This window comes from Thalassophryne amazonica, chromosome 15 (genome assembly GCF_902500255.1).
Source record: "Thalassophryne amazonica chromosome 15, fThaAma1.1, whole genome shotgun sequence".
NCBI lineage: Eukaryota > Metazoa > Chordata > Actinopteri > Batrachoidiformes > Batrachoididae > Thalassophryne > Thalassophryne amazonica.
In genome coordinates this window covers 4,991,751-5,016,783 of record NC_047117.1, presented here as the reverse complement: position 1 = coordinate 5,016,783, position 25,033 = coordinate 4,991,751, and the positions used below count along the sequence as shown (strand labels likewise).

The 25,033-nt window shown below is 41.7% G+C and overlaps 2 protein-coding genes across 4 annotated transcripts in view; both read right to left on the bottom strand.

Annotated features, from left to right (window-relative positions):
- The window catches only part of LOC117525953 (gastrula zinc finger protein XlCGF57.1-like), an 81,316-nt gene that overhangs the window by 30,537 nt on the left and 25,746 nt on the right, over positions 1-25,033 (bottom strand). The window lies entirely within an intron of this gene.
- On the bottom strand, positions 5,078-23,507 carry LOC117525945 (gastrula zinc finger protein XlCGF57.1-like). Of its 3 annotated transcripts, none has more exons than XM_034187915.1 (8): positions 23,025-23,507; positions 8,255-8,308; positions 8,115-8,174; positions 7,940-8,035; positions 7,830-7,859; positions 7,691-7,738; positions 7,556-7,606; positions 5,078-7,204 (listed from the first exon to the last, which is right to left on the bottom strand). In XM_034187915.1, exons 1-8 carry the CDS (start codon positions 23,248-23,250, stop codon positions 5,895-5,897), a joined length of 1,875 nt encoding a protein of 624 aa, XP_034043806.1. In that variant the 5' UTR covers positions 23,251-23,507; the 3' UTR covers positions 5,078-5,894. The 3 variants fall into 3 exon arrangements, with proteins under 3 accessions (XP_034043806.1, XP_034043808.1, XP_034043807.1); XM_034187917.1 differs by lacking the exon at positions 23,025-23,507 and adding an exon at positions 17,556-17,583; XM_034187916.1 differs by lacking the exon at positions 7,830-7,859.

Here is a 25,033-nt window from a genome sequence, read left to right as displayed (position 1 = left end):
ACCACTCCCATTTTGTTTGTCTGCCTCAGGTGTCTAGGGGTCGCACAGCACCTGGGGGGTCGTGGGGCTCCTGTTCTGTCTCCGCCTCAGGTCCTGGAGGGTCGCACGGCACCTGTTCTCCGTCGTGGGCCCTGGAGGGCCGTTCCAGTCCCCCGTGGACCATGGAGGGTCGTACGGCAACATCTCCCTCATGTGGACCCTGGTAGGTCGCATGGCATCTTCTCCTCCGTGGGCTCTGGCAGGGGTCGCATAGTTCCCGCCCGTCTTCATCTCCCGCCCTGTGGTCATCTTGCCTTCCTCCTCTGGGGTTCCTGCTTCCGGCTTGGTGAGTCACCCGGGGGTCTCCCTTGAGGGGGGGTGCAGTTGTGGTTTGTCTCTGTGTTTCCAGGTGAAGTTGAGGTGGAGCTGCTGGGTGAAGTGGCCACAGGTGTCAGCTGTGGATTATATCAAGACTCTGCTCCTACCTGTCATGTTACTCATTCTGCTGAGTGGAGCTTCGCAGCTGAATCTGATGGCAGCTCATTACTGTTCTGCATTTAACCTTGGTGCGTCGTCCGGTTCGGGGCCAGATTACCAAACACCTCAACAGCTAAGGTCCTGACACTAATGTAATTGGTTATCGGAGTGCAGAACAGGAAACCTAAACAGAGACTGGATTGTGAACTGAACTTTGGTTTTGAACTCTATCATCTTTTGGAACTCTGTCCCTGAGCTGCAGCTGAAGGAACTATTTGAGTTAACACTGAGTTATGTCTCATGGTGCACTTGCACATATTCATCAGTCCTCTCATCTCCCTTGCAGTTCATCCAGCCGCAGTAGCTCCACAGGCTCACTTCACCTGATCCCTGGTTGGTCCTGTTGTCCTCCCGGTCTCTGGTTGGTCCCAGTCAGTTCCCGGTCCAGTTGCCCTGTCTCCTGTTTGATTAAATAAACATTTGGTTGTTCCTCCAGTCTTTGTCTTACTGCTCCTGCATTTGAGTCCAACACACAACCCGGTCCCCTACCATAACAAGATATCTATTTACTCACTAGATGGAGGACCGAGGTCCTGCCATCTTGCTTAGCATCTGACAACCAGACATAAATAGAAATCATTGGGCATGATCAATGTTTTCAGCAGAATTTTGCCCTAAATCTGCATGTTCTGCAATAAATGTCTTTCAGACTTATATACTGTACGGAGTGTGCTACTTTTCATATTCAAGTGATAGAGAATTAAAGTTAAATTTAAAGTTGTGATTAAAACACCTTCTACCATGAGGACAGCAGACATTTTCTGACTATATGAACTGATTCAGAAAAAACATTCACATAAATTGTAGCTTACAGCAGCCAGATCAATCTTCATCTATTTTTACATGGCCAGTGTGGCTAAGTGATGACATGCATGCTGCTGCACCATGTGTCTGCATGCAAATTAGCTGTGCTAATAGGCCTAATTATGTATTCAAGATGGCAACAAACCTCCTGTGAAATAAAAATTCGTAGCCTTCATGTACAAAGGTTGTTACATACACAAAAGCATGGTGTACGTCCTCCTCGTGCTAATGTTCAGATGTATCAAAAGTGAAATGACTGTGGACATGTGCGTAGCCCCACGCCAAAATGATGGCTGGCGTACGCACGTTTCTACAGCTATTGTTCCACTGGCGACACTTAGTGGTGATGCTGGGAAACTGTTAATAATGTGAAAAAAAGTTATCAGGGTGATGTGCACATCAGATGCACACTTATGGACAATTAACACCCCCATGTGTCTGCAATTATATAGGGGGCTATAATAACATGCGCAAAGTGATGAAGAAAGTGGTATTAAAAATGACTGCATTAGCATTATTAGAACTTGCAAATAGTACAATCCAACATGAGTGAGTATTCAGGGACTGTGAGGATTTACTTGCAAATGACAACTGGCTGATAAACCGATTTTGATTACCAAGGCCAATGTTACTAGAGTTGTACACAAAACTATATGGCTGGCCCAGAGTGCAATACAACAAGGAGTCAGGGGTTGTCTGTGCCCACACAGGTGCTGACCACACTAGGGTTCCTGGTAACAGGAGTATTCCAGCGGGAGCTGGCTGATCAGTCAGGAGTGTGCCAGTCAACCTTGAGCCATGCCAGCTGTGGGGAATGCAGTCATCCTACTGTCATCCAGGTACATCATTCCAACATTAAAGCACAATTTGCAGTGAGAGCTGGTTTCCCTAATGTAATCAGAGCTACTGACTGCACACAGACTGCTGTAAAGGCGCCATCATATGATGAAACTTTTTTGTTAATAGCAAATATTTTCATTCCATCAATGTTCAAATCACATGTGATGCACAAATCATGGCTAGGTAGGCTGGTTCAATGCATGACTCATTCATCCTGACTTATAGCATGGTTGAGAACAGGCTAGAGGCTGGCACGGTGTGCGATGGGTGGCTGCTTGGTGGTGAGTAGGTAATTTCCAAATGAAAACCAGCGTGTGCACATTTGGGCTTGTGCACATTCAAATATGTGGTTTTGTTTAACTTAAGTGTGTACTCTGTTCTGAGCCCATATCATTTACAGTCTCACACACACACTCCCACTCACTTATTTTCTGTTTCATGTTTATTCCGGCTGACATGGTACCAAATAAAATATCCCTGCATGTATTTTCTCCAAAAGGAGAAACCCAGGTCCCAGAGCCTATTTAAATGAATTTGCATATTGAAATTGGGGCATGGACAGGGAGGAGTTTGGTACTTATGCATATGTGCTCAATTCCACATTGATTGGGATGTACAAAAGGAACATACAGTAGTGTTCAGAATAATAGTAGTGCTATGTGACTAAAACGATTAATCCAGGTTTTGAGCATATTTCTTATTGTTACATGGGAAACAAGGTACCAGTAGATTCGGTAGATTCTCACAAATCCAACAAGACCAAGCATTAATGATATGCACACTCTTAAGGCTATGAAATTGGGCTATTTAGTAAAAAAAAAAGTAGAAAAGGGGGTGTTCACAATAATAGTAGCATCTGCTGTTGACGCTACAAACTCAAAACTATTATGTTCAAACTGTTTTTTTTTTAGCAATCCTGTGAATCACTAAACTAGTATTTAGTTGTATAACCACAGTTTTTCATGATTTCTTCACATCTGCGAGGCATTAATTTTGTTGGTTTGGAACCAAGATTTTGCTGGTTTACTAGTGTGCTTGGGGTCATTGTCTTGTTGAAACACCCATTTCAAGGGCATGTCCTCTTCAGCATAAGGCAACATGACCTATTCAAGTATTTTGACATATCCAAACGGATCCGTGATATCTGGTATACGATATATAGGCCCAACACCATAGTAGGAGAAACATGCCCATATCATGATGCTTGCACCACCATGCTTCACTGTCTTCACTGTGAACTGTGGCTTGAATTCAGAGTTTGGGGGTTGTCTCACAAACTGTCTGCGGCCCTTGGACCCAAAAAGAACAATTTTACTGTCATCAGTCCACAAAATACTCATCCATTTCTCTTTAGACCAGTTGGTGTGTTCTTTGGCAAATTGTAACCTCTTCTGCACGTCTTTTATTTAACAGAGGGACTTTGTGGGGGATTCTTGCAAATAAATTGGCTTCACACAGGCGTCTTCTAACTGTCACAGCACTTACAGGTAACTCCAGACTGTCTTTGATCATCCCGGAGCTGATCAATGGGTGAGCCTTTGCCATTCTGGTTATTCTTCTATCCAATTTGATGGTTGTTTTCATTTTCTTCCACGCGTCTGTTTTTTTGTCCATTTTAAAGCATTGGAGATCATTGAAGATGAACAGCCTATAATTTTTTGCACCTGTTTCCCCTCTCCAACTTTTTAATTAAACTACGCTGTTCTTCTGAACAATGTCTTGAACATCCCATTGTCCTCAGGCTTTCAAAGAGAAAAGCATGTTCAACAGGTGCTGGCTTCATCCTTAAATAGGGGACACCTGATTCACACCTGTTTGTTCCACAAAATTGACAAACTCACTGACTGAATGCCACTACTATTATTGTGAACACCCCCTTTTCTACTTTTTTACTAATAGCCCAATTTCATAGCCTTAAGAGTGTGCATATCATGAATGCTTGGTCTTGTTGGATTTGTGAGAATCTACTGAATCTACTGGTACCTTGTTTCCCATGTAACAGTAAGAAATATACTCAAAACCTGGATTAATCTTTTTAGTCACATAGCACTACTATTATTCTGAACACTACTGTACTTGGATCCATGCACACTTTGATATATCTGACTTTTTGTGCGTACACCAGTTCTAGGTTTTCGCGTATGCCATGTTTCAGGAGTAAAGCCATATAAGTCTTTGTAGATGAGGCCCCAGGAGTTTGGAACAGCAGCAGGAGCTGGTAACTGCAGCTCAGTAACACCATAGTGAAAACAAAAACAGCAAGCAAAAACAGAAGACCAAGATGACAGTCAGTCAGTAATACAGTCAATAACACAAATGCAAGAGAGCACAGTAAAACATACCACAACTTAGCAAAGAGGAGATTTTCCATGGAGCAATTAGACCTGGAACTACGGGGGCCGGTGGGGACATGCGAATGCAGACATCAACAACTCAGACTTCAAAACTAACAGTGATTTCTTCAGAATAAGAGCACTGATGATTACATACCAAGATAACACAGAGGGAAGATAAGCAGCAACCATTAAATTATAAAAATATAGACAAGAATAGGACTGAAGCCAAAATCAGAATCTGTGACAAAATGATGCCCTGCATGGTCCCGTGGGTTGCACCATTTAAACCACCAGGTTTCATGATTGGGCATGGGACACAACCTCAGGCTTGATCACCCTGTAGTGTTGAAAGGCTGAAACACCCCATGATTCAAAGGTACACTACTGATGATGTGTCCTGAAATTTACATCCTTTCCATGTCTGACAAACAGCTCCCACACCACTCTCAATATTAAGGCAAACCTCATGTGACTACCATCCATTGGCACAATGGACAGGTTACCATCATGTCCCGTGTTTTACGATTCAGCATGATTACAAAACATGCAATGACACTTCAGAAAGAATGAGGAAGCACTGGGGCTCTTTGATAAGTTTATTTTCACAAACCTTTGTGTCTCAAAATATTTGTCCATACTCAAACAATTAACCAATTTTACCTAAGTAAAATATTTAAAAAACAAAACATTACATCAAGCCTAGTTTCCTACATGACTTTGACATGGCAAATTAAAAACTGCACTACTAGTATATTTAGTAAAGTACTTTAAATCATGAAAATAATTCCATGGCACAAAGCCTGAATTCGGTCAGTATTTAATCATGATAAATCAAATCCAACAACTGTGCTTTCAAATGACATGTATGGTTTTAATACATCATTCAGTAATAATCTAAATCTATTCTCAATCATTTGAAGTTCTCATAAAAATGTCTCAATAACTTGATTGTGTAATTTGTTATACACAATTTTATAAATCGCAGAATATTAAGAAGACACTAAAATGTTTAACTCAACTTATACATGCCCACGATATGTCAGACATGACTCAGTATTACGCAGAAATTGTTAGCAAATCTCTTTGTAATACAAAATAGAAAATAACTAGTTTCATATTTTTTATAACAAGCTGAGGAATGTTATATAGCATAACCATTTCTTGTCCACATCCACCATAATTGTGAGGATTTTGTAGAATAAGCAGCTGTCTTAACATGTAGTCCATGTGTGGATGTTGGCTTTTTTCATATCCATCCAATACAAAACCTTGAAAAGAAAGGGTTTTTTTTCCCCCCAATAATTCCTTGTGTGTGTCATAAACTGAACAAAGAAACAGTTTATGTGTGTTCTCATGTATCTCTTCAGATGGAACCTCATATCAAACATTTGGCCATACTCAGAACTCTCCTGCATGAATTATCATGTGGCTCACTAGATCACAGTTTCTACTAAACATTTTACCACACACAGAACAACTAAATGGTTTCTTTCCTGTGTGGACTATCATGTGGGTGTTCACGTCACAATTTCGGGTAAATGTTTTACCACACACAGAACAACTAAATGGTTTATTCCCTGTATGAGTGATCATGTGCATTTTCAGATTGCCCTTTAGATTAAATGATTTACCACACATAGAACAACTAAATGGTTTTTCTCCAGTATGGTTGATCTTGTGCCTTTTTAGGTTGGCCCTAATGTTAAACATTTTCCCACACTCTGAACAACTAAACGGTTTTTCCCCTGTGTGAATTCTCATATGGGTCTTCATATCAGAATTTCGGCTAAAGGTTTTACCACACTCAGAGCAACTAAATGGCTTCTCTCCCGTGTGGATTCTCATATGGTTCTTCAGGTCAGCATTTCGGTTAAATGTTTTATCACACTCAGAACAACTAAATGGTTTCTTTCCTGTGTGCACTGTCATGTGGATCTGCAGATCACGCTTTCGGGTGTATGTTTGACCACACTCACAACAGCTAAATGGTTTCTCTCCTGTGTGACTCATCATATGAGTTTTCAGGTGGTCTTTCATGCGAAATGTTTTACCACACTCAGAACAGCTAAATGGTTTCTCTCCAGTGTGAATCATCATGTGTTTCTTCAGGTTGCCATTTTGATAAAATGTTTTATCACACAGAGAACAGCTAAATGATTTCTCCCCCGTATTAACTGTCGTGTTTCCCATAAGACTGCCATTGTGGCCAGTCCTTTGACCATAATTATGGTTTAATAATTTTACCCCAGGGATGATCTCATTTTTCAGTGAGTATAAACATGACTCAGAATCAGTTGTGTCATCCCAATCAATATCTATGGTTTCATTCTCAGGTTCAGAAGAGTGTGAAATTATATAATCAATGTGTGTGTGTGAGTAACTGTCTTGATCTAATGTGCTTCCTAATTCAGATCCTGCCCAATCCTCTTTATTCGATTCTGCTTTCATTTGTTCAGTTAAAATGCTGTCAAAATCCTCAATTTCCTCATGTTGTGGTTGATGACAATCTGATGAATGAGGATTCACATAACTGGCACACTTAGTGGTATCAACTTCCAGAAATTGAGGGCGCTCTCGTTCCTCACTTATCCACACTTCCTCATCTTCATTTTTTATGTGATGGACGACTTTTTCCACTTGGTCCGGAGTGCAGGTCCACTCTTGGTGCTCAGAGGAAAGTTCCTCTTTCACCAACAGCTGCTGTACATCTATATGTAACACATTAATTCAATGTTATTATTATTATTATTATTAAAGCAACCACAACAACTACAGAGGACACAGACAGCTTGAGTCCTTCAAGGTGACAGGTGTAAATAAAGGGGTATTTTAAAAATTCTCTCCGTCTGTCTCAGTTTAGCATACTGCAATAACTCCTGGGCCACAATGGAGTTCACACTTCTGATGCCCAAATGGATCACACATTTTGTGTGCCATAAAATAACCTTAAAAAAAAAAAAAAATCTAATCAGGTCTAGCATTCTTACATGAAACAAATAAGAATATAGCTCAGACAACACCAGATGTTATCAATCACTGGTCACAGGAGGAAAACTCACCAACATCTTCGGCTGAACCATCAATAGCAGGAATGGTATCCAAGGTGTTTCCTTTAATGTAAAAACAACACAAAAAGTTAAAATTAAAATGAAGGGAAAAAAATTGTAAAATCAAAATAATTTTATGAAACTTACCAACACCTTTGGTCAATCCTGCAACTGCAGCAGTAGCCAACACATTTCCTTTCAAGTAAAACAAAAAAGAAAAACATTATAATTAAAATGAAAACAACAAAATATTTCATATTTCCAGAAATAAAAAATAGGAACTCACCAACACACCTGGTGTTATCCAACACGTCTCCTTTAATGTTAAAAATGTTTAAAAACAAACAAATAACTTTACCATACATCAAATTTTTTATTTATTTATTTTTAACTTACCATCACCTTCAGTTGAACCCCTGGACAGTCTAGCATCTGACGCAAGACTGGCATCCAGGCCATTTAATTCAGCAACCTCATCTTCTGTTTTCAATTCTTTCAGAAATTAATAAAATAATAATTAACAATACTATTATTTGCAAATATAATTGCTTAACAGTCCTAACCATATTACCATCAGTTTCTATGGGATGATTTGAGAAAGACCGTCGCGTTTGTGTTGAAATGCTCCAGGCTAAGAAAACAAATAGATTAATTAACCAACATTTCTATTTAGACAAACTGAGATGAATTTGTTAGCCAAACTACACATACTTGGCTGGGGTACGTTGTATATCATCTCAAGGTCTGACCCAAAGTGTACGGCATCTGGAAAAAAAAGTGTTTAAAAACAGTGAAATGCTCTGATAATCTCTGTACAAAAAATGCAAGTGAATACCCATTTCCACATGATCAACAAATGTCACTCCAGCTGAGAGACAGACAGAGAGAGAAAGACTTCATACTTTTTTGAAAATGCTAATAATTTTAAAATGTATTCCTCTGTGCTGAGAAAGGTGTTTGTAAGAATTAACCTTAATGGGATTTTGCACAAGTTAGTTGTCACCTACCCAAAGAGTCTGGCTTAACCTCAAGAAGACAACTATGTTAGCTCTCTAACTACTCATTAAACACAAGCACAAATATCAGCAGTGCTTCTTTATTTGTTGCCCTTTTATTTTCCCCAAAGTGTTTGATTCAGTTGTTTGCACTGCTCTCTGAGACATCCTAATAATTTGTGGGCTCACCAAGAAGTTGCTGGACATCACAGCCAGCCTATACACAGATACTATGAATGCTGGGTGAAGCAGAGGCAGACTTGATTTTTTATTTATTCATTTATTTATTTTTTTTATAGTTGTTTCCAGTGAAATGTTTCCACAAGGGATGTGTATCAGCAGATATCCAAATTCAGGTATCGGGATTGGAAGTGAAAATATGTGGATCGGTGCATCCCTATTGAGAGAGGTAATGACTTTATTTACATCTGAAGCCATGTGAAAATGGAGCAGCACCAGGCAGCAGAACAATATTCTACATAGCTGCTGTGTAAAAACAAGGGAGAAGTAAAATCAGCAGGAGGCAGCTGTGTTTCAGGGAATTTTTTACTACTTTGTTTGTAGCTATCCAATCTTAGTAAGTATTGGATGTTTTTTTTCTGCATACACCACAGATTACAAAGTGGCTGGAAATAAGTTAGCTGGTCAACATTGGAAAATTCAGGCAAAAACAACTATGGGGGGAGCAGGAGAAGCAAGGTTGGTCTTAGGTTTGTACGCTCTCTCCGAAGCTTCTCCCCTTTTGATTGTGATTGTGCTTTGAGAAACTGTGTTTTGCAGGATACGATCTCAGGCACAGTTTAAGTTCCAGGTCCAGTTAGGGCAACGGACCTGACATTTTCCTAGCGCCCAACATGGGGCGTCGACACATCCTCCCTCCGTAACCAGAAGACGATGCGCCGCAACCGTGTTGGACAGAGGAAAAGACCACCACTTCAAACATGGCCGGCGTTTTAGACTGAAGTCGACTTGTGGCTCGGAGGAGGGATTGACGACGCTCTACGAAGCCACCAGAATCACAATTTTGACGTAAGGAGTCTTTTGTGTGGGACTGTGGACTTTAAGTTATTCACTGCAGTGTAACTAAAACACAGGAAGACCGTTCAACACGTGACCTGTGATTAAAACACAGGAAGACCGTTTAATACGTGACCTGTGACTAAAATACAGGAAGACCGTTTAACACGTGACCTGTGACGGGAAGACAGATTTATTCTTGACCCGATGTGATGTTTGCCACAGGAAGACAGTTAACACTTGACCTGGAGGGCAATTCTAAGACTATTATTTATGTCAAAGAGAGACAACTGTGACAACGTGTAAGATTGTTTTTTTTTTTAATGATTTCACAAATTCTAATTGGACATTTTAAAAAGTACTGAAAACCCAAGTTTATCTGAAGGGGTAATGAATGAATGGAATGTATGACTGGGAACGATCGTAAGCGAATTCCTGTAACTCCGGTTGCAGTGTAGCTTGCGTGACATTCCATACGCGCAAAAACTCAACAGCGACCGCAAGGAAGCAGAGGCAAGGTCGACCCGCCCAATCTAAGGATTTGGTAGAAGCTTGGTCGGCACCTCGCGGACGCGCCAGAGTCATTAAAGGGGTCTTGAAATACCACTGATTTAGATGGCCCTAGGCCTAACCCCCTCAGTGGTCTAAAATGGGAAACACACAGGGTACATTAATACTCGAGGGCGACCCCAAATATATGGAAAGGGTCTCCCCGGGATCCACACAGTACTGTAAAGACTGGAAAAAGAAATATGGTTTCACAAATAAACTTGTGGTGGGAAATTGTCAAAAGGTTGTAAGTGACGTCACACTTCAAGTAGCCACAAAGACAGGAAAGAGTAAGTTAAAAAAGGAGGAAGAATTGAAAGTGGCGAAGAGATGGTTAGATGAAGCAAAGAAGAGACAGAAAGCAATCAATGCCCAAAGCCCAAAGTGGGAAGGGCCATTCACAGCGTTACTAACAACACCAACTGCAATTAAAATCGCTGAGAGGTCGAGTTGGATCCACCTAAGTCACTGTAAGCTGGTAAAACTCCTGGACAACCCAGAGGAAAAGGCATCCAGCCCAGAGGAAAAGGCATCCAGCCCAGAGGAAAAGATCATCTTGGGTGCATCTATCCCACTACAAAGACAAAGACCAAATGTTGAAGCAAATAACAGAGTCCTGAAGCAGACGAGTAACCAGCTGTGACCAAGGAGAGGCCTGTCAACTCAGACCAGGATCAGAAGCAGACGTACTACAAGCTTGAAATAAGAGCACTGAAGCTGACGTGACCAGACCAGGAGATAGAAGCAGACGAAACTGCATCTTTGAAAACAGGAGACAAGACGATCCTGTTCTAATCCTGTGCACCTGTGTTTAAAAGAAACGTCAAGAACAGGGCACAGGACAGAGTATATGACACATTATCTTAAGTCCACTTGCAACATGCCTTACACATACTGATAATAGTACAGATTTATGCACTACAACTGAAGGGAAATAACATAAAAAAAGTTTCAGAGTCCCTCAGTCCCTTGCTGAACTGAACTGAGACTGTGAACTGTCACTAAAGATGACGCCTGTACCAGTCAACATGAAGGACGAAGAGCTCCTGCTGAGGAGAGAAAGAGTTGGACGACGTAAGGAAGAAATCCGAGAGGTTCATAGCAGAAAGAAATGCTCTTGTTTTTGTTGTTGTATAATAATGTTGATTCTCTTAGCAGGGGTAATACACTCAACAAAAATATAAACGCAACACTTTTGGTTTTGCTCCCATTTTGTATGAGATGAACTCAAAGACCTAAATCTTTTTCCACATACACAATATCACCATTTCTCTCAAATATTGTTCACAAACGAGTCTAAATCTGTGATAGTGAGCACTTCTCCTTTGCTGAGATAATCCATCCCACCTCACAGGTGTGCCATACCAAGATGCTGATTAGACACCATGATTAGTGCACAGATGTGCCTTAGACTGCCCACAATAAAAGGCCACTCTGAAAGGTGCAGTTTTATCACACAGCACAATGCCACAGATGTCGCAAGATTTGAGGGAGCGTGCAGTTGGCATGCTGACAGCAGGAATGTCAACCAGAGCTGTTGCTCGTGTATTGAATGTTCATGTCTCTACCATAAGCCGTCTCCAAAGGCGTTTCAGAGGATTTGGCAGTACATCCAACCAGCCTCACAACCGCAGACCACGTGTAACCACACCAGCCCAGGACCTCCACATCCAGCATGTTCACCTCCAAGATCGTCTGAGACCAGCCACTCGGACAGCTGCAGAAACAATCGGTCTCAGGGAAGCTCATCTGCATGCTCGTCGTCCTCATCGGGGTCTCGACCCGACTCCAGTTCGTCGTCGTAACCGACTTGAGTGGGCAAATGCTCACATTCGCTGGCGTTTGGCACGTTGGAGAGGTGTTCTCTTCACGGATGATGCGAAGGAGATGTGTTGCACTGCATGAGGCAAATGGTGGTCACACCAGATACTGACTGGTATCCCCCCCAATAAAACAAAACTGCACCTTTCAGAGTGGCCTTTTATTGTGGACAGTCTAAGGCACACCTGTGCACTAATCATGGTGTCTAATCAGCATCTTGATATGGCACACCTGTGAGGTGGGATGGATTATCTCAGCAAAGGAGAAGTGCTCACTATCACAGATTTAGACTGGTTTGTGAACAATATTTGAGGGAAATGGTGATATTGTGTATGTGGAAAAAGTTTTAGATCTTTGAGTTCATCTCATACAAAATGGGAGCAAAACCAAAAGTGTTGCGTTTATATTTTTGTTGAGTATATATTTACTTCATCATTTCTGGTTACAAGTGACAGCTAGACAAAGCGAAACGTTCGCAAAAATCAATAAAAGATACATACCTAAACAGATGCTAGCACTACTCGATGAGATAAAAAAACGATACCACAGACAATCCATTACAGCAAAACTCATGGTACAATTATGCAACAATCGTAGCTCAATCAGTTAATGAGACAGACTGCTATGTCTGTTCATACATCCCAATATCCAGCACACAACCAACTTTATGGGCACGACCATTTAGTTATAGTGTCACTGACTGTATTGTTCAAGCTATGTATGTAACAATGACTGGTGAGGATCACGTATATATGTCCAAAGCATACAGCGGATGGAATGGATCTCATTGGGGGAAAATTTATGACCCGTGTAGTCAATTAGTAACCTTGACTAGGATTAAGGCATCTGCACTTGTGGCCAAAACTGTTATAATACCCCACGGAATTAAATTTCCAATTTGTTATTATCAGGAAGGGAATGTATCAGTGGGACGGTTGACTGCTAAGAGATGTGTAGAGACTCGCCTAAATGTTGGAGAGTGTATTCAAGTTAACACAACCAAATCTGAAACCCTGTATTGCGGAAAGTGGGCTCAGGACAGACCCTCCTGTCCAACAGATCACAATTGCTTCAGGATAGCAAAATTATGGTTACCAGCCCGGAACGGAACATGGCCAGTGGATGACGTGTTCTGGGTTTGTGGTACACGCTTGCACCTGAATCTCCCACCGGGATGGGACGGAATTTGCGCCCCTACCCAGGTGTCAGATCACACCTTTGTCGTCGCGGCCGAGCCCAAAAGGCCAGAAAGGGTGAGGTGGAATTTAGACGACGTGGAGATTCACCAGGTAAAACACATCTGGCAGAGCGATGATGTGCCCGGAGAGGGGTGGTCTGTCCGTGTTGCCCTGGTTGGGTATTCCAAACTTACAGTTTCGATTAGAAACAGTAAATTATCGATTGGCTGTATTCCTAAACGCGTCTCTCGTAGTCAACAAAGCCCAAAACAAAATGTTGACCCAAATCCATACGATGGTCCTCCAAAATCGATTAGTGTTAGATTTGTTAACAGCGGCACAAGGCGGAGTATGTGGAATGATAAATGCCACGTGCTGTACATATATATCTGATGAGATCAATTCTGATTCGGCACAACAGGCGATGAGGGTCCTGGAAAAAATGCAAACTACTATGACCGAGTTTCAGGAAACAGTAGTACGATGGAGCCTGTGGGGGTGGTTTACCTCCGGCTCCTGGTGGCAAATATTGCTAAAATTCTTTACACCGGTTTTGATTTTGATTGGAGTTTTGATTGTTTTCTCCTGCTGTGCCATACCCTGTATTAAGGCAATGGTTACCAGGCTGGCAACCAAGCTGTTTGTGCAATTACAATTGGCTCACACACACCAACCTATACACTTTTGAACCTCGAGGAGCCCCAGGAAGGATGTGATAATGTGGACTAAGGACAAGACACTTATGATGATAATTGAAAGTGTAAAGTAATGAAGTTATGAGTGAAAATGTGTAAACAAGTGCTCATGATGGATGAGTGAAATTATGCTGAATTATTGTCATACACTGTAAATACATTTATTTTTACTCTAGCTAACTGCAAATAAATGCTGAAAGAGGAGGGAAATGATGGAGATTTTATGAGCTGTTACCATTTATTTAATTAATCACTGCCTGCTTACATAATATTCAATGTAATCAAATGTAGTCTGAGTTAAGTTTCTGCTTCTTGTGAAATGAACTGTATCAACTATCTGTTATCTGTGTGATGTGGGAGTGAAACCAGCCACAAGACTGAAAGAATATGTGTCTTAGCTGACTTGTTAAAGGATTCTACATTTATTATTGTCTGAATTATATTTCATTGACTCATTTAATCATAATTATGTACCCATTCATATATGCTGCATTTAAGCTAAATGACTGCTCAGCCACAGTGATGAACTAAAGCTTGCTTCAGGACTCTGTTGACATCGAAACTTAACAGCTTACTCCCTTCTTTCGGTGAAAGAAACGAGCATGTTTCACAGGAAACTGTAACTCACAACTCACTCTCACTGCGGAGAGGAGCAGGAGAAGCAAGGTTGGTCTTAGGTTTGTACGCTCTCTCCGAAGCTTCTCCCCTTTGCGCAAAGCTCACAAAAGAGATCTCTGTCTAATGTTGTCACTTTTTATGTGATTGTGCTTTGAGAAACTGTGTTTTGCAGGATACGATCTCAGGCACAGTTTAAGTGCCAGGTCCAGTTAGGGCAACAGACCTGACAAGTTCTAGATGAATAGCACTTTGATGCTATTTGTTTTATCATCACCAGTGTTGCCACAGTTACTTTGAAAAAGCAACCCAATTACTGATTAATCCTTGAAAAAATAACTTATTTACTTTACTGATTACTCAATTTCAAAAGGAATTAAGTTAGATTTAGTCATTACTTTCAGCAGCTGCCGACAATACCCCCCCGCCACCTCAACATGAAAATGATAACCAGTTTTTCCAATGCTCCATTTATTTAAATTCATACTAAACATTTTAGTTGTTGAACTTATTATTATTATTATTGATAGTAGTAGTAGTAGCGTGAAAAATCATCTTCAAAATTGGACCTTTAATCTAATGCTGTGTTCACACCGGACGCCACAACATCGCGTCCCTCGCCTGCCAATGGACACGCCACCATCGCCTGGTGTGTCGCTCTGCTTTCGCTGCGAAAATTTGCCCCAATTGCTGTGCTCTATTTGTCATGGAAAGCTGACAAACGTCGCCAGCGGCACCATTCCTGGGTTCACAACATCCTCATGAGACGTTCCCAATTCGGGGAGTTTTATTATTTGCTGCAGGAGCTGCGTTTGGACGACGGCCGCTTTCAGCGGTACTTCCACCTAAGGACCCAGTTTGAGGACCTCCTGTCCTGTTCGCGCGCACACGTGAACAATAAAAAATAAATAAATAAATAAAAAAAAATGGCTGCCGCTGCTGCTGAGGTACTGCTGTTCACTCTCCCCTCAAACTCTAACTGTGTTATAAACTAGTCACCATTTGTTTTATTATACATCTGTGTAGTTAATAAAATTATCTTCACGGACGATTCGTTTATGTGCGCACGTGAAAAAAAAAACTGGCTGCTGCCACTGCTGCTCGCTGTCCCCTCCAACTCTGTCATAATTGTGTTATAAACTAGTCACCATTTCTTTTATTATACATCTGTGTAGTTAATAAATAAAATAATCTTCACGGGCAATTCGTTCGCACGCGCACGTGAAAAAAAATGGCTGCTGCCGCTGCTGCTCGCTCTCCCCTCAAACTCTGTCATAATTATGAAATAAAGGATAAAAGGGAGATAGGTCCTGCTCACATGCTGGCTGACAGAGACAGGACATGTCCACATCAAGTATAAACTCCAGATATCTCCACATCACTACATATCCAGTCCCTGATTGGTCATTGCGGCGCAACAAGAGGAAAAAGTTCAGATTTTTCAACTTGGGGAGGAGGGCAACGTGATGCGATATTGCGCCACAAACGTGCCAGTTGCTCAAAATCACTTCATTCGAACCCTCGACCTCCACCTGCCCACAGGACAGCTTTAATGCTACGACCAACCGTTTGATTAAGATTGACTTTTTGGGCACCCCTGATTTATATGGTATAAAAATTAAAAAATAATAGTAACGCACAGTGACTTGGAGAAGTAATTTTAATCTGATTACCGATTTGGAAATATTAACGTGATGGATTACTAGTTACTGAAAAAAATTATTAAATTAGATTGTCTTACTAAGTAACAGGTTACCGGCATCACTAGTCATCACTTACTTGCTTGGCAAATAAAGAGCGTTACTGGAGTGGCAACATTTTCTGCTTTGGATCATTTTGTCATCCTGCCCAGCATCCAGTTTATATAGTACGATTGTGTGTGCATTTGAACAGTGTTGCACATCTACAGCATGCAGATTAGGCCATAGTTATTGGATTTATCAGTTTACAGATCTGCCGACTGCTCTAAAAATCGCAGACTCAGAGAAGAACAAAAATTGCCCCTGGGCACTTTTTTTAAAAGCTTTTCCCACTGACTGCTTGGTGTCTCACCCAAAACTGTTAGGACTCAAGAGTGACTTCAAGAGTGGTGCTATGTCCTGGGTTTGTGAATTTTAACTGAAACACTACATTATGGATTAAACTGAATTTTTTTTAATCAGAGCGCTTTCAAAGGTCCATGTGCCAGTGCATCCTGTCTGGCCATGGAGGTGCTGCACTATCTAATGGAATTAAGTTTTAATTTGTGCACAGGCTGTGCACGCATAGTCTGGCTGTGCACGCATGTGGAAATAAGTCTAATGCTGCTGGGCAGCCTGGGCCTGCTATGACCCCTGTGCATGCAATGACTGTGGGCTTCACCTGTGTGGAGAATGTGGATGAGGTGATCTGGATTTAGTATTTTTATTTTCATTGTCTGTGAGGACTTCAGGGGTGAAAAGTAAGCCGGAACGCAGCGGTACACCTCTGAAGAACAACTTTCACCCCTGTTTATAATTGGAGAGGAAAGAAAGAGAAACTTCCAGCAACAACCCCCAAAAAAACAACTTTGTGAAGCAGCCGCTGATCTTCTGATCATGCTCAGCAGACTCAGCGGGAGACCCGATGGAATCACCACAAAGCTGCCGCTGGTGCGAGAGCCCTATCAATTTTCAAGCAAATTTCTCCAGGTGGCGGTTCTACACCAATTTTATTGAGGGGGTGCCTGGCTGGGACCAGGGTTTGTCAGAGGGGCACATTCAACTCAGGGCAAAAAAATCTGAAATCTTATTTGATTTCTTTTTATTTTCATGTGATTTCTAGAGGTTAACTGTTGTAACCAAAGTGAAACCTTCAAAATATGAGACACAAATATAAAAAACTGTATTGACTTGACAAAATAATCAGCAGATGAACTGATAATGAAAATAATTGTTACGTGCAGCCTTGGTTCAGTTTCTCAGTCCAAAAGTATATACATACATTGGCTGCTCTACCATTACAGCAAATGTATTCTGCAGTTTTTGTGATTTCTGGCAAACTGATCAACAAATGAGTCAAGACTCAATGCTCTCCTTAATCTCGTACCGTTCATTGTGGATCTGAGGCATGTTTTCACAAGTTTTAACTTAGAAAAACTTTGTTCACAAGAAGCAGTACTCACTGGGATCTTCTTCTTCTTTGTCTTTCGGCTGTTCCCGTTAGGGGTCGCCACAGCAGATCAATTGTTTCCATCTCACCCTGTCCTCTGTATCTTCCTCTGTCACACCAACCACCTGCATGTCCTCTCTCAGCACATCCATGAACCTCCTCTTTGGTCTCCCTCTTCTCCTCCTGCCTGGTGGCTCCATCCTCAGCATCCTTCTCCCTATATACCCTGGGTCCCTCCTCTGCACATGTCCAAACCATCTCAATCTCGCCTCTCTGACTTTGTCTCCAAACCGTCCCACCTGAGCTGTCCCTCTGATATGTTCATTCCTAATCTTGTCCATTCTTGTCACTCCCAAAAAGAATCTCAACATCTTCAGCTCTGCCACCTCCAGCTCTGCCTCCTGTCTTTTTGTTAGTGCCACTGTCTCTAAACCATACAACATAGCTGGTCTCACTACTGTTTTGTAAACTTTCCCCTTCAGTTTTGCTGATATTCTTCGGTCACAAATCACTCCTGCCACCTTTCTCCACCCACTCCACCCTGCCTGCACTCTCTTCTTGACTTCTCTACCACACTCTCCATTACTTTGAACAGTTGACCCCAAATATTTAAACTCATCTACTTTCACCACTTCTACTCCTTGTAACTGCACTATTCCACTGGGCTCCCTCTCATTCACACACATGTACTCAGTCTTGCTTCTACTGACTTTCATTCCCCTTCTCTCCAAAGCATATCTCCACTTCTCCAGACTAGACTCAACTTGCTCTCTACTCTCACTACAGATCACAATGTCATCTGCAAACATCATAGTCCATGGGGACTCCTGTCTGATCTCATCTGTCAACCTGTCCATCACCACTGCAAACAAGAAAGGACTCAGAGCTGATCCTTGGTGTAGTCCCACCTCCACCTTGAATGAGTCTGTCATTCCGACTGCGCATCTCACCGCTGTCACACTACAACCCCTGGCAAAAATTATGGAATCACCGGCCTCGGAGGATGTCCATTCAGTTGTTTAATTTTGTAGAAAAAAAGCAGATCACAGACATGACAAAACTAAAGTCATTTCAAATGGCAACTTTCTGGCTTTAAGAAACACTATAAGAAATCAAGAAAAAAATTGTGGCAGTCAGTAACGGTTACTTTTTTAGACCAAGCAGAGGGAAAAAAATATGGAATCACTCAATTCTGAGGAATAAATTATGGAATCACCCTGTAAATTTTCATCCCCAAAACTAACACCTGCATCAAATCAGATCTGCTCGTTAGTCTGCATCTAAAAAGGAGTGATCACACCTTGGAGAGCTGTTGCACCAAGTGGACTGACATGAATCATGGCTCCAACACGAGAGATGTCAACTGAAACAAAGGAGAGGATTATCAAACTCTTAAAAGAGAGTACATCATCTCGCAATGTTGCAAAAGATGTTGGTTGTTCACAGTCAGCTGTGTCTAAACTCTGGACCAAATACAAACAACATGGGAAGGTTATTAAAGGCAAACATACTGGTAGACCAAGGAAGACATCAAAGCGTCAAGACAGAAAACTTAAAGCAATATGTCTCAAAAATCGAAAAAGCACAACAAAACAAATAAGGAACGAATGGGAGGAAACTGGAGTCAACGTCTGTGACCGAACTATAAGAAACCGCCTAAAGGAAATGGGATTTACATACAGAAAAGCTAAACGAAAGCCATTATTAACACCTAAACAGAAAAAAACAAGGTTACAATGGGCTAAGGAAAAGCAATCGTGGACTGTGGATGACTGGATGAAAGTCATATTCAGTGATGAATCTTGAATCTGCATTGGGCAAGGTGATGATGCTGGAACTTTTGTTTGGTGCCGTTCCAATGAGATTTATAAAGATGACTGCCTGAAGAGAACATGTAAATTTCCACAGTCATTGATGATATGGGGCTGCATATCAGGTAAAGGTACTGGGGAGATGGCTGTCATTACATCATCAATAAATGCACAAGTTTACGTTGATATTTTGGACACTTTTCTTATCCCATCAATTGAAAGGATGTTTGGGGATGATGAAATCATTTTTCAAGATGATAATGCATCTTGCCAGCAAAAACTGTGAAAACATTCCTTGCAAAAAGACACATAGGGTCAATGTCATGGCCTGCAAATAGTCCGGATCTTAATCCAATTGAAAATCTTTGGTGGAAGTTGAAGAAAATGGTCCATGACAAGGCTCCAACCTGCAAAGCTGATCTGGCAACAGCAATCACAGAAAGTTGGAGCCAGATTGATGAAGAGTACTGTTTGTCACTCATTAAGTCCATGCCTCAGAGACTGCAAGCTGTTATAAAAGCCAGAGGTGGTGCAACAAAATACTAGTGATGTGTTGGAGCGTTCTTTTGTTTTTCATGATTCCATAATTTTTTCCTCAGAATTGAGTGATTCCATATTTTTTTCCCTGTGCTTGGTCTAAAAAAGTAACCGTTACTGACTGCCACAATTTTTTTTTCCTGATTTCTTAATAGTGTTTCTTAAAGCCAGAAAGTTGCCATTTGAAATGACTTTAGTTTTGTGTCATGTCTGTGATCTGCTTTTTTCCTACAAAATTAAACAACTGAATGAACATCCTCCGAGGCCGGTGATTCCATAATTTTTGCCAGGGGTTGTATTCTTGTACATGTCTTGCACTACCCTAACATACTTCTCTGCCACTCCAGACTTCCTCATACAATGCCACAACTCTTCTCTTGGCACCCTATCATAAGCTTTTTTCTAAGTCCACAAACACACAATGTAACTCTTTCTGTCCTTCTCTGTACTTTTCCAACAGTATTCTCAGAGCAAACATTGCATCTGTAGTGCTCTTTCTCGGCATGAAACCATATTGCTGCTCACAGATCTTCACCTGTTTTCTAAGCCTAGCTTCTACTACTCTTTCCCATAACTTCATGCTGTGGCTGATCAGCTTTATGCCTCTGTAGTTACAGCAGCTCTGCACATCACCCTTGTTCTTGAAAATAGGAACCAGCACACTTCGTCTCCACTCCTCAGGCATCCTCTCACTTTCCAAGATTTTATTAAACAATCTGGTTAGAAACTCTACTGCCATCTCTCCTAGACATTTCCATGCCTCCATTGGAATGTCATCTGGACCAACTGCCTTTCCACTCTTCATCCTCTTCATAGCAGCCCTCACTTCTTCCTTGCTAATCTCTTTTACTTCCTGATTTACTCTCACCACATCATCCAGCCTTTTCTCTCGCTCATTTTCTTTATTCATCAACTCTTCAAAATATTCCCTCCACCTTCTCAGCACACACTCCTCACTTGTCAGCACATTACCATGTGCATCTTTTACCACCCTAACCTGATGCACATCCTTTCCAGCTCTGTCCCTTTGTCTGGCCAATCGGTACAAGTCCTTTTCTCCTTCCTTACTATTCAACTTCTTGTACAGCTCGCAACATGCCTTTTCCTTTGCCACTTCTCTTCTCGCCTTACACCGTACCGCATTTCCTTGTAATCCTGTCTACTTTCTTCATCTCTCCGACTATCCCCAAACTTTTTCGCCAACCTCTTTCTCCTTATGCTTTCCTGGACCTCTTCATTCCACCACCAAGTCTCCTTGTCTTCCTTCCACTGTCCAGATGTCATACCCAGTACTGCCCTAGCTGTCTCCCTCACCACATCTGCAGTACGTTTCCAGTTGTCCAAAATTGCTTCCCCTCCAACTAGTGCTTCTCTCACCTGCTCACTAAATTTCATACAACAGTCTTCCTCCTTCAGCTTCCACCATCTGATCCTTTGTTGAGCTCTCACTCTCTTCTTCTTCTTTACCTCTAAAGTCATCCTACAAACAGCCATCCTATGCTATCTAGTGACACTCTCTCCTGCTACCACCTTACAATCTGTGATTTCTTTTAGGTTGCATCTCCTATAAAGAATGTAGTCCACCTGTGTGCACCTTCCTCCACTCTTATATGTTACCCTGTGCTCCTCCCTTTTCTTAAAGTAGGTATTCACCACAGCCATTTCCATCCTTTTTGCAAAATCAACTACCATCTGTCCTTCCCCATTCCTATCCTTGATACCATATCTACCCATTACTTCCTCATCACCTCTGTTCCCTTCACCAACATGCCCATTGAAGTCTGCTCCTATCACCACTCTTTCATACTTGGGCACACTCTCCACCAACTCATCTAACACACTCCAGAAATCTTCTTTCTCCATCTCACAACCTACCTGTGGGGCATATGCACTGATGATATTCATCATCACCCCTTCCATTTCCAACTTCACACTCATCACCCTGTCAGACACTCTCTTAACCTCCAACACACTTTTAACATACTCTTCCTTTAAAATGACCCCAACACCATTTCTCTTCGTGTCCTCACCATGGTACAACAACTTGTACCCACCGCCGATGCTCCTGCTCTTACTTCCCTTCCACTTGGTCTCTTGCACACACAATATGTCTACCTTTCTCCTCTCCATCATATCAGCCAGCTCTCTCCCTTTACCAGTCATACTACCAACATTCAAAGTCCCCACTCTCATTTCCACCCTTCTAGTTTTCTTCTTCTCCCGCTGTTCGTGGCAACGTTTTCCTCCTCTTCTTCGTCGTCTTCACCCAGCAGTAGCCCAATTTCCACCGGCACCCTGTTGGGCAATAGCACCGGTGGCGGACGTTGTTAACCCGGGCCGCGACCGATCCGGTATGGGAATTCGATTCTGAGTCTGCATAGTTGGGTTGGCTTGTTTTACGCCGGATGCCCTTCCTGACGCAACCCTCCTCATTTATCCGGGCTTGGGACCGGCACTCAGAATGTACTGGCTGCACACCCCATGTGGCTGAGTTCAGTACTCACTGGGATCACAACTGCTATTTTACAGAGTCTGTAGAGCTCAAAAAAAATAAAAAAATAAAACACTTCTTGATATGGGTCAATGAACCATAGCAGCTCTACTGTACTGCAGGGTCTCTGCATCCCAGTCTGTAGTTTCCTGTTTTTATTTCGGAGAAATTTTCTCTAAAATAAATGTAAATTTGATGAATACATGAAAATAATAACAGAATGTGCTGCCCGTGACATGTTGAAGTAGATTTTAATTTTAAACGTTATCATTTCTAGTAGATTACAGCAGCTGCCAATGTCTTCATATCTTTAAGTGCCTGCAAGAATCTAATCTACTTTCACCCCGGTCTGTGTATGTGCCTTGCGATTAGAAAGACACTTCCAAAAAAATTAACCATGCAATGAATTTAGATTCATTAATCACTAATCTTGTAACTACCTTTATTTAATCACTTGACAGCACTAGGTTATATATTTTATTTTACTAACTTGGGCAAGTTTTCAGGTCTGACTGGGGGGATATTCTGAGTCTCATCTGGCAACACTGGTTACGGCCTGTAAGCTTCAAATTTTATCTCCAAATACATATTCTAATTAAATCTGGCTTCATATGGTTATTAATTGTGAAAAAAACTAACAAACCTGCTTTGTCATGAGAACTGTAAAAAGCCTCCAGTAGTTTCCTTTGTCGCTCGTTCTCCTCTTTTAATCGGCAAACTTCCTCCTTGTATTCTGCTTTTAATCGACAAAGTTGCTCCTCGTATTCTGCGATCGTTCTTTCAAGCAGCTCAAATATCTCTTCATCATCATCATCATCTGCAGGTAGTCGCTGCTTCAGTAACGCTCTCAGCATTTGGACTTTAGACATTTTCACACAATAACACAAACTGTTTCTACGCACAAAAGGCCCCGTTAGCAGGCTAAGCTAACTCCGCTAGCTTTGGAAGCTAACAGGTGTTTGACAAAACAACGGCAAAGGAGTCCGATGGCAAATATTCATTTAAAAACTTCAAAATATTAAGGGGGAAAACGTGAATCGCCAAATTTCCATATTTCATCCGGATTCAGGTTTTATCTGTTGTGATTCTTTTCAGACGGACGCTGTTAAACGAACAAAGCGTCTTTCCTTCTTCTCTCTCCTTTGATTGGCGGCTGGCAACCATCAACGTAGGTCCATACCGCCACCTACTGAAGCGGGTGTGGCAATGGATGTATAGATACTTCAGGGTACATTCCAGTTAGTGTTAAGTGCACATACAAAATAATAATAATAATAAAACAAAAATAACAATGATAATAATAAGAGAAGAACCAAAATTGTAACTACCTAGCCAGATTAACACAATGCCTACACTATCTTATAAAGCCCCGTTCCCTTCAGAAAGTCCATCAGTGCCCGTAAACATTTGCTATCACTTTTACCTAGAATGCCCTGCATTAAGTTGGTTCCACTCCTCCAGCCAATGCAAAGGAGTCGGTATCGGGTTATTTGGTCACGTGACTTTTAGTCAGGATTCTGACATTTTGCTGATTGGCTGAGACACGCCGCTCTCTGATTGGTTGCAGCCTTTGTTTACAACGTAGCAGTGGTACCACAGTCTCTGGAGGAGTGGAACCAACTTACATTTTCAGCGGTTATACCACAGCCAATCACAGAGCGGGGCGTGATAGCCAATAGTGGCCAACGTATCAGATGGACCAATCATAGCCATGTTTTCAAAAACACTCTACCAGTCTCTTTGTATAAGAGACTGTGGTACCAGTGCTAGCCCTGCATAGTTCAAAGTTCAAAAGGTTTATTGTCATATGTACAGTAAGAAACGTATTTCCCTGTGCAATGAAATTCTCTTCTTTGCTGCTCTCACCGGGTGTCTATAATAATAGTCAAAATAGGCATTAAAAAATAGGCATTAAAAAAAAAAATATCCTATGTACATAAATGTGCAGTAGTGCGCTACATTGACTGTAGGGTATTGATGAGTTAATGTGCAGATAGCTAGATTCAAATATTAACAGCTAACAGTAAAGTAACAATAAAGGTGCAGTTACAGTATGAAGTGAAATAATGTGCAAATAGCAAGATTCAAGTATTAACAGTTAACAGTAAAGTAACAGTAAGGTGCAGTAACAGTGTGAAGTGACCCCAAGGGGGTCTGCTCAGTCCTTAGCAGCATTCAGCAGTCTGATGGCAGTGGGGTAGAAAGAGTTTTTGAAGCGGGTGGTTTTGCATTTCACACTCCTGAACCTCCGTCCTGAAGGCAGCAGTGTGAACAGTCCGTATTGGGGATGTGTAGGGTCTTTTATGATGGCGGCAGCTCTATTGTGGACTCTCTGATGGTAGATGCTCTGCAGAGATGGTAGTGGCGTCCTCGTGATCTTTGATGCGGTCTTCACTACTCTCTGCAGGCGTTTGCGGTCATTCACCGTTGAGCTGCCATACCACGCAGTAATCGAGGTGGTGAGAATGGACTCAATGATGCAGCTGTAGAAGTTGCTGAGAATCTTGGGTGACATGCCAAATTTCCTCAGCCTCCTCAGGAAGTACAGCCGCTGCTGAGCCTTCTTTACCACCTGTGTGGTGTTGAGTGTCCAAGTGAGGTCACTACTGATGTGGACCCCCAGATATTTAAAGCTGCTCACTGTCTCCACCT

Bases quoted from the DNA above. Each gene is read 5' to 3' on its own strand.
- LOC117525945 (XM_034187915.1), bottom strand. From the start codon at position 23,250: ATGTCTAAAGTCCAAATGCTGAGAGCGTTACTGAAGCAGCGACTACCT. The intron at 7,607-7,690 runs GTAAGTTTCATA...TTTACATTAAAG, and splicing joins AGGATTGACCAAAGGTGTTG to GAAACACCTTGGATACCATT. The intron at 7,205-7,555 runs GTGAGTTTTCCT...TGTTACATATAG, and splicing joins TGGTTCAGCCGAAGATGTTG to ATGTACAGCAGCTGTTGGTG.